The following is a 10,402-nucleotide window of genomic DNA, read 5'->3' on the forward strand; positions in this document are numbered from 1 at the left end:
GGGTCTCGAACCCGCGGGCTCAGGCAATCCACTCACCTCAGCCTCCCAAAGGCGTGGGATTACAGGCTGAGTCACCGAGCCCAGCTTAAGACAACTTCTGACTAGGTTTTAGTCATTGTGCAATCTGGTCTGAGAAAACATTTTCCCCCTGATATTTGCCTTTTCATTAGTTTCATTTTGTGTGTGTTTCCTACTAAGGTTCATCTTGGTAAATGCCTTCATTATTTGGTTTGAGAATGTTGACCCAAAAGAATGATAGTTACAGTGCTCTTTTGAGGGCATGGGAGAGAACATCCCCACTGGAAACTTAAGGAAAAGCTGGCAGAATTGAGGGAGATGTAATAATAATTTAGAAGCAACATTCAGAGATAGACAATAAAGAATGTTTTCAGAGATCACAAAAAGAGCATTTGGGGAATGCAATGGAATGTTTGGGAATGAATGTTTTGGGTTGGAAGGCAAGATTATATACCCAATCACAATGACTTGAACTTGGAGGCATTCTGCTACTGTTTATGAAAAAATTGTTTACATCAAACTGACCCTTCCACTGACAACTATAAAAGCTATAAATGGACAAGAGACAGCTATTTGGAGACACGCACAAATGTGACAGCACGACTTGAGGAAGCAAATTGGGAGACAGGAAAATACACTTAGGTAAACTCCATATTTGCCACTGGTTTTTGTTGTTTTCTTTTTCCCCCTGTATCAAGATATTTCAGATTAGTACAATGGGACATAGAGACCAAGAAAAAAAAGTGGCATCCTTGAATTTTTGGTGAACCCACTAGGCTGTCAAAAGGAAGGACTTGAGAAATGTCTCAGATTTTGAATTGACAACCTTGACGGAATATGCCCTAGAAAGTAAAGACAAACTAAAAATGTAAGTCCTCAAGACATTTGAAGCAGAACCTAGAATCAATGCAGCCTCTGTTTAGATCAAGGTTATATGCCTGTGTTTTATGTTACTGCCTGAAAAAATAACCCTCTTTGAAGAAATATAATATTACCTAGAGTTTCTATAGTTTTTTATGTATAATGTACAGTATCCAATCCAAAATTAACAGACAGCCTTAGAAATAGGGCCAAATGACTGAAAGCCGAGAGAAAACAAAATTATAAGAGACCTACAGGAGATTAAAGTATTAGCATTATTAGGTACAAGGTATGAAACTTTTGCTAGCATGTTCAAAAAATAGTTTAAAAAAAAAAATCTTTTTTTTTTTTAGTAAGAGTCTCATTCTGTTACCCAGGCTAGAATGCAGTGGCACACTTATAGCCACTACAGTCTCAACCTGTTGGACTCAGGCGATCCTTCTGCTTCAGCCTTCCAAGTAGCTGGTCAGGAGTGTGCCACCATGCCCAGCTAATTTTTTTTTTTTTTTTGAGTCGGAGTCTCACTCTGTTACCCAGACCGGAGTGCAGTGGCCGCTCCCGGCCACCGCAGCCTTGACCTGCTGGGCTCCGGCAATCCTTCCGCCTCAGCCTTCTGAGTACCCGGAATTGCAGGCGTGCACTACCACGCCCGGCTAATTTTTTTATTTTAGTGTAGAGATGAAGTCTCGCCTGCCCAGGCGGGTCTCAAACCCGCGGGCTCAGGCAATCCACTCACCTCAGCCTCCCAAAGGCGCGGGATTACAGGCTGAGCCACCGAGCCCGGCTCCAGCTAATTTTTTAAAAAATGTATTGTAGAGACAAGGTCTTGCATGTTGCTCAGGTTGGTCTCAAACCTGTGGGCTCAGGCATCAGGCAATCCTCTTGCCTCAGCCTCCCAAAGTGCTGGGATTACAGGTATGAGCCACTGTACTTTGCTTAAAAAGATAATTTCAGCAGAACTGGAATCTGAAAAATAATTAAATTGAAATAGTTGAACTGAATACTATAATGACTGAAATTAATAACTTAATAGCAATGTTTAACAACAGATCAGGTACAGTAGACAAGAGGATTAGAGTACTGGAAAAATAGGTCAGTAGATAACATTCAGTTTGCAGCATAGAGAAAAAACATTAATATTACAGAAAAGATTGTGAGACCATGTGAAACAATCCAACATAACATATATAAAGAGAGAATGATTGGTACAAATGCAGTATTTGAACAGATAATATTACAGAATGTTTCAAAATGGACAAATATCAATGTACTAATTCAAGAAGCTATATGAAACAAGATAAATGCAAAGGAAAACACACTTAAGTACATAAAAATCAAACTGCTGAAAACTCAAAATCAAAAAGAACATCAAAACAGAAGTTGGGGAGGAGGGGTGAGAGGAATGACTCGTTACCTTCAAAGGAGCAATGTTAAGACCGACATCAGACTTTTCAACAGAAGTGATAGAAACGTAAAGACAATGGAAAAGACATCTTTAAAGTGCTGAAAGAAATAACTGCCAATCCCAAATTTTATACTTCAAAGCATATACCTCAAAACTAAACATACACCTCAAAATGAAGGCAAATAGCAGTCTTCTCAGATAAGTTGGAGCTGTACTCACCAACGAATCTGCACTAAAGGAAATACTAGAGTTCCTTACAGAAGAGGAACATTATCCCAGAAGGAAGCACAATGATGCAAGAAGAAATAATAAATATCAGATATGAAGGAAAATAAAAAATAATGCTTACTGTATAAGGTAATATGCTATCGAGTTCAACACATTAGATTAAAATATAATAACAACAAAGTCAGGAAGTGTTTAACTGTTGTTAAAGTATTAATTCATTGCATTGTCCAGGAGTACCATTTTAAGACAGTTTTGTACCGAGAGTGTGATATAGTCCTTAGGTTAATCATTATCCTAATAATACAAATGTTCAATTAATAGAGGAGGCAAATGCAATTGCAAAATGATATATTTGATCCAAAAGAAAGCAAGAATTGGGAAAAAAGGTAAAAAAAATAGATGGAATAAACAGGACAAAGGATAAAATATTTTAAATTATAATGGACTAAATAATCTGATTAAAGGTCAAAAATAAGTGGAATAAACAGAACAAAGAATAAAATATTTTAGATTAAAATGGAACAAATAATCTGATTAAAGAACTAAGATAATCAGGTCATGTTTTTAAAAAACAAAACTATGGCTGATTATAAGAGACACTCTTGAACATAAGTACAAAGAGGTTGAATAAAATAAGATATAAAAAAGATATTAAAATCCTAAATAAAAGAAAGGAAATGTGGTTATACTAACTACAGACAATGGAGATTTATAAGCAGACATATTTCCAGAGATACAGCAGCATATTTTATAATAACTAAAGGACTAATTAATGCATAAAGGTGTGACAGTGCTAAATGTATATGTACCCAATAGAATAATTCAAATATATAAAGCAAAATTGACACTACAAATATATAAACGCACAAGTATAAAGAAAGATTTTAATAGATTTTCATAGTTAGCAATAGAAAAGGCAGAAAATAACAAGTACCACAGTTGACATAAATGACACGTAGAATGCTGCATCTTAAAACCGCAACATCTACAATCTTTTCAAGTACACATGGAATATTTAACAAAAATCCACCATACATTAAAATGTGAAGCAAGTCTAAACACATTTCCAAAAATCGAAATCACTCAGTATGTTTTCTGATTAGGTGGAATTAAACTAGAAATAAGTAACAGGAATAATAACAAAATCCATAAATGTATGAAAATTAAATAATACAATTCTAAACAATCTATGCGTTAAAGAAGAAAACAATAGAAATTATAAAATATTTTAAGTATAATAATAATGAAAATATGACATGTCAGAACTTGTGGGATTGTACAGCAATATTCATAGCAGTAGTATTTGGTAATAGCCAAAATGTTGAAACTGCCCAAAATGTTCATCAATGGATGAATAAGCAAAATGTGTTATATAAATACTATGATTTGAAATTAAAAAGAAGTGAATTTCTGACATGTGCTGCAATATGGATGAACCTTGAAAGCATTTTGCAATAAGCCGGACCCAAGAGGACAGCTTTGTATGTTTCCACTTATGCAAGGTACTTAGCGTAGCCAAGTTCGCAGGGACAGGAAGCAGAATACAGTTTAACCGGTGGCGAGAGTGAGGAGAAAAAGAATTGGAAAGTAGACTCAAAGAAGCAGAAGAACTGAAATTTAAAAGATCAAAAGTCAATAAAATTGAAAATAAATGCACACCAGAGGAAAAGAGTCAACAAAACAAAAAGTTGTTTTTTAGGGAAAAAAAATTATAAAATCAACATCAATCCAGGCTCGGTGGCTCAGCCTGTGATCCCAGCGCTTTGGGAGGCTGAGGTGAGTGGATTGCCTGAGCCCGTGGGTTCAAGACCCGCCTGGGTAACTTGGCGAGACCTCATCTCTACAATAAATCAAAACTTAGCCGGGCGTGGTAGCGCGCGCCTGTAGTTCCAGCTACTCGGAAGGCTGAGGCGGGAGGATCGCCGGAGCCCGGCAGGGCGAGGCTGTGGGGGCGGGAGCGGCCACTGCACTCCGGTCTGGGCGACTGAGTGAGACTCCAACTCGAAAAACAAAACAAAACTCTTAACAATTAAAAATTAATACATAATTTTAGCAACATCACTGAAACAAGGTCAATATATAAAGTTGTTTGCCTTACATACTAACAAATTAGATAATAAACTATTACAAAAATACAATTTATAATAGCCTCAAAAAACCTAATTCCAAAGAATAAATTGTAAAAAAATGGGTGTATTAGAATTCTCCAAAGAAATAGAATTAATAGGAGATACACACACACACACACACACACACACACACACACACACGGAAGACAACCCCCCAAAAAACTGAATCTATTTATAAAAAATTGTGTATTTATTCTTACATGTTTAAACTTTACTCATCTTCAAAGTATTCTCTGTTTGATGCAATACTCCTATCTAGATGCTTTTCCCACTGCTCAAAACAGTTTTTGAACTCGTCAATTTTGATGCCTTTTGGTGATTCTATCAGTTTTTGTGTCACCCCTTCCACATCAGCAAAACACTTCCTTTTGAGGACTTTTTTCATCCAGGGAAACAAACAAAAAAGTTGCTCAGGGAAGGATCTGGTGAATAGGGAGTGTGGGGCATGGGGTCAGGCCGTTTTTTGGTCCCAAAGTACTGAACCCTCAGCACAGTGTGCGCAGGTGTGTTTGCAAATCACCCATCATGAAACGAGCAAATGCACTGAAAGAATCTTTAAAAAAAAAAAAAAATTCACCGAAGTCAAATGCAGCCTCTCACAACAATGCTAGCTGGTACCTTGATGCCGACGGGTTCCTAGAACACTTACCTGACAGGGGAAGCCTGTACTACAGGGGGCCCACCCTCCAAAAAATTATTCCGTTTTTTGTAAGGTCCCCTCTCAGGTATGTATGTACATAGCTACATGTCTATATCTCTATCAATCTCTATAGAGAAAGAGCTTTCTTTTAATGAAAAAGAGGGTTGGCAAGTCTATTCAAGGAAGAGTTGATGTTGCAGCCTTGAGTCTGAAATCCACAGGACAGGACAGGTAGGCTGTGTTTCTGTATTGAAGTCAAAGTCTTTCTTCTTCAGGAACCTCAGTCTTTATTATTGAGGCCTTCGACTGGTTGGATAAGACCCACTGACACTCTAGAGGGCAATTTGCTTTACTCTAAGTCTATGGATGCATGTTAGCCACATTTGAAAGATACCATGACAGCAACATGACATGCAGCCTCGACCTGCTGGGCTCCGGCGATCCTTCCGCCTCAGCCTTTGAGTAGCCGGAATTACAGATACGCGCTACCACACCCGGCTAATTTTTTTAATTTTATTGTAGAGATGAGGTCTCGCCTGCCCAGGTGGGTCTCGAACCCGCGGGCTCAGGCAATCCACTCATCTCAGCCTCCCAAAGGCGTGGGATTACAGGCTGAGCCACCGAGCCTGGCTAATTTCTAGGAGTTTTATAAATTATCTTTAATATTTAGATCCAAGAACCATCTGTAATAATGTCTGTGTGTGTGGTAGTGAGGGAGAGTTCAACATCCCTTTTTATAAAAACATAAATATCCAAGCAATTTAATGCAATTTAATGAAAAGGCCATCTTTTAATCCATTGCAATGGATTAGGTGTCCCAAATTAGGTGTGGTATATTCTGTTCTATTGCTGTTTGGCCATCCTTGTGCCAATAACAGATGATTTTAATTAATATAGTTTTAGAAGTCTTGATAGTTCTTGGTGTACGTTATCTAGTTTTCAAATTCATCAAGACTATTTTGCCGTTTGGGGGGCCTTTGTATTTCCATATACGTCTCAGAAGAATATCAATACACACACATGTTTATGTCCACATACAAATTCCATGATGGGATTTGGATTGTGATGGGATTAAACATGAAAATCAATTTGGGGAGAATTAACATCTTTATAATCTCTAAACTGAATCTTCCAATCCATGAACATGATTTAGCACTTCATTTATCCACGTCTTTAATTTCTCCCAGAAATGTTTTGTGGCTTTCTTTGAGAAAGTCTTGCCCATACGTGATGGATAATTGTGTACGTCAGCTTGGTTTTGGGGCCCAGTGGTGTGATCAAACCGCTCCCGGCCACTGCACTCCAGTCTGGGCGACAGAGTGAGACTCCAACTCAAAAAACAAAACAAAACAAAACTCCTAGAAATTAACATATGAGATTATCATTTTTTACCTTGGGGCAGGAAGATATTTTCTTTTCGAAAATTTTTATTATTTTTTTAAAGCAAAGTTTGTTAGAGAAAGAAGAGAGGAAAGAAAGGGAGACATACCAGAACTGGCATAGGCAAGAGAAACTGCCTAAGGAAGAGATTTTCTAAACAAGACACAGAAAATACTAACCGTAATGAAAGAGATCAATACATTGGACTTCTTTAGATTTTAAAACATTCTGTTCCTTCAAAGACATCTGCTGTGGTTTGAAGGTGTCCCCCAAGCGCATGCATTGGAAACAATCTCCAACACAGCCGTGTCGGGAAGTGGGACCTTTAAGACGTGAGTAGGACGCAAGGGCTCCGCCCTCATGAGTGGATCAAAGCTACAGTGGCAGTGGGTTCCTTATGGCAGGCATGAGTTTTGGATCAAAGGATGTGCTTGGCCCGTTAGTCTTGCACTCTTATGCTTGCTCTGGTGCCCCTCCATCCCCCGCCCCGGGAAGACACAGCAGAAGCCCCTCATCCAAGGCAGTCCCTCAGTCTCGGATTTCCCAGCTTCCAAAACCATAAGCCAAATAAACTTCTATTGTTTATAAATTACCCAGGCTGTGATATTCTGTTATAGTATATAAAATGAACTGTGACAACAGCATTAAGAGAGTGATAAGGTAAACTACAGAGAAGAAAATTGCACTACATATTTGGCAAAGGACTTGAATTCATATGTGTATATATAAAATTTGTTATATATTTTTTATTAATTAATTATAGATGTAACTTCTATAAATTGCTAAAAAAAAAAAAAAAAAAAAAGACCCAGACAATTCTAATGTTAAACATGGGTAAGCCAGGCTCCGTGGCTCAGCCTGTAATCCCGCACCTTGGGAGGCTGAGGTGAGTGGATTGCCTGAGCCCGCAGGTTCGAGACCCGCCTGGGCAACGTGGCGAGACTGCATTTCTACAATAAAAAAAAAAAAAAAAAAAATGGACAAATGATTTAGCACTTTTCAAAATGGCTAATAATCTTAAAGAAGCTCTCACCATCATGTCATTAGGAAAATGCATATTAAAACCTCAATGCAATACTACTACAAGACCTAACTGAATGGTTTTACCAAAAAAAAAAAAAAAAGACAATATCCAAAATTGGCAAGCATATGAAGGCACTGAAGCTATCATTGCCAGTGAGTGTGTAAATTGGAACAACTTTGGAAAATGGTCAGTAATCACTAAAGCCAAATATATATATATATATATTTGATGAGCATTCTGAGGTGCAGCACTGCACAATATTTAGTTGCCATGAGGGTCTCCTGTGAGAAGTCTGTGGTCATTTATGGCTTGCACCCCAGCCATCTGTCTGCTTAGTCTGAAGTTTCAGTATCCCAGGACAGTGGGAAAAAGGCCTGTGTGATAACAAGGAAAGCACGGGAAAGATGTCTAAGACAGCAAAGGTACAAAGCTTTTATGTTGATGTTCCTTTTCCATATACACCATACGATCTAACAATTCAACGCCTAGGCATATATTCAATTGAAATATGTACATATATTCAAACAATGGAATGATGTACAACTGTGAAAAACAAGGGAAATTACTACCCTCAGCAATATAGACACATCTCACAGACACCATGTTGAGTTTAAGCAGCCAGGTACAGAAGAGTACCTGGTGGGTGGTTGCACGTTGTATTGTATGTTCTGGGTGGTGGGGACATGGAAGCGAGGATGTTGTCCATAAAACTACAGTTAAGTATTGTGCATTTCATTTGTTCTTAGTATCTGCAAGTCAGAATTTGGTAACAAAATTTCCTGCTACCCTTTATGACGTGATAAGTATGCAGAGAGAGGATTTCTAAACCCAGCTAGGAACTTATTTTTATAATCTAAATTAAATATATTTTTCATATTGGGAATCATTGCAAGTGACAAAAAATTTAGGAACTAAAAGTGTTCGCATTTATAAAGTCGTTCTGAGGTTTACAACATATTCTGGTCTATGAGTAACTTTCCCAAGCACCGATTTCTGTCAGGAGAGAGTAACAAAGTCCTTGACCAAAGAAAGATTTTTTTCAAGTGGGAAGGGCATCCCTGAATACAGAAAGAATCTTCAGGAGGGGCAACCAGAAGACATCTTCCTATGCTGATTAGCTCCTTGAAGCTGACAGTCTGCAGGGGATACAAGTGCCATGAGTGTTGCGTTGGCAGTGCAGTCCTTTGTGCACTGTGAGAAGTCTGTTGTCATCTATGGCTTGCACCCCAGCCATCTGACTGCGTAGTCTGAAATTTCAGTAGCCCAGGGCAGTGTGAAAAAGACCTGTGTGGTAACAAGGAAAGCACGGGAAAGACGTCTAAGACAGCAAAGGCACAAAGCTTTTATGTTGACGTTCCTGCTCCATACATACCTTATGACCTAACAATTCAGATGGCCGGGGTGCCAGCCGTAAATGACCACAGATTTCTCACAGGACAGCCTCGTGGCACCTAAAGATGTCCTAGAGGTGTTCTAAAGAGAACAGAGGCACAAAGCCTTCCTTTTGACGTTCCTTCTCCTAAAGATCTTCAGCACCGCAACTCTTGGCTCACAAACGGTTTTCAAGATAAAGACAAAACTTCCAAGCCTGGCAGGCCAGACCTCTGCAAGCTTGCTCCACTCGGTCTGCCCAGATGATCCCTGCTGTGGCTGAGCGACCCAGTGCTCCCAGCAGGGTGCTTCCCTGCCCCCTGAACTCATCCTCCCCTCCCCTCTTACCTGCTGTTGCCTAGCAAGCCCCCTTCTCCGCTTCCTGAGGGGACTCGACGTTGTGTGCTACAGTCCTGGTTTTATCCAGGGAGTAGCGGCGAGTTTGAGCTTGACGAATCTGGGACTTTCATGGCTGTAACTGACCTTACGGTTCAGTCTCAGCCCTTACGAGAGGAGGAGACTAAAGCCCATGACACCTACTTCAAGGTAGTAAATAATTGCATGTATTTTAAGAAAACCTGCAAGTGATTCGACGATACAGAGGTGCACACGACAAAGCACGTGTCCCCCTTCTCCGTTCCCATTTCACAGAGGTTCGTATGTTTCTCCCCAGGCGCCAGTGCAGCCGTTGAGAAAGAACCCTTTCCACTCGAGGATGGCGTCGCACCGTGGACGGCTTGGCAACTTGGTTTTTCCCACTTAATGTCCCGTGAACTTCTTTCCACTCGGCACACGTGGATGACTTAAAGAATCCCCCTGGGGAAAAGCCCCGAGCAGGTAGGTCTCTCCAGCAAGGGGCCCTGCAGGTGGGCGACCTACCCAGAAGCTGGGAGCCACTCACTAAGCAAGCACGGCGGGGGGGGGGGGGCATTCTCACGAGCTCGGCTCTCCTGGCAGCTTATCCGCGTTTGGGCGGCATCCGCCCGCGCCCCCTAAGAGGCACTCGGCGTCGAGTCAGGGTCCAGAGCGGCGAAGAGGGAGATGCTGCCTGTCGCGCACGGCCCGGGCGGAACTTGCCCCGGCCTCACCGTCCTCTGCTCTCCTTCCGGGCTCGGTGGTCCGTCTTCGCTGCCGGGAAGCTGGGCTCCCAGCAGCCCGGCCCGGCCTTGCGGAGCCCTCGCCTCCCTTCCCCGCCCGCCTCTTCTTGTTCTCCAGGGTTCGCGCTCCCGGGCCCGGAAGACATTCTGGCGAAGGGCCTCGCTCCGGCGTGCCTCGCCCAGGCCGCCGACACCCGCGGGTGCCCCCGGGGGCGGTGTCCCCCAGTCGCCCCGGATCCAAGCCGCTCC

At 41.0% G+C, this 10,402-nt stretch overlaps 1 protein-coding gene across 1 annotated transcript in view; it reads left to right on the forward strand.

Moving 5' to 3' along the window:
• Nucleotides 1-8,841: 8,841 nt before the first annotated feature.
• Nucleotides 8,842-10,402, forward strand: part of LOC103271968 (cytochrome P450 4V2) — a 23,580-nt gene continuing 22,019 nt past the window's right edge. Inside the window, exons 1-4 of the mRNA XM_021718256.1 lie at nt 8,842-8,927; nt 9,419-9,602; nt 9,730-9,796; nt 10,014-10,378. Coding sequence (XP_021573931.1) covers nt 8,842-8,927; nt 9,419-9,602; nt 9,730-9,796; nt 10,014-10,378 — 702 coding nt within the window. The remainder of the gene's footprint in view (nt 8,928-9,418; nt 9,603-9,729; nt 9,797-10,013; nt 10,379-10,402) is intronic.

The sequence above is a fragment of the Carlito syrichta genome, unplaced genomic scaffold (genome assembly GCF_000164805.1).
Source record: "Carlito syrichta isolate Samal-C Ts95f unplaced genomic scaffold, Tarsius_syrichta-2.0.1 Scaffold312046, whole genome shotgun sequence".
NCBI lineage: Eukaryota > Metazoa > Chordata > Mammalia > Primates > Tarsiidae > Carlito > Carlito syrichta.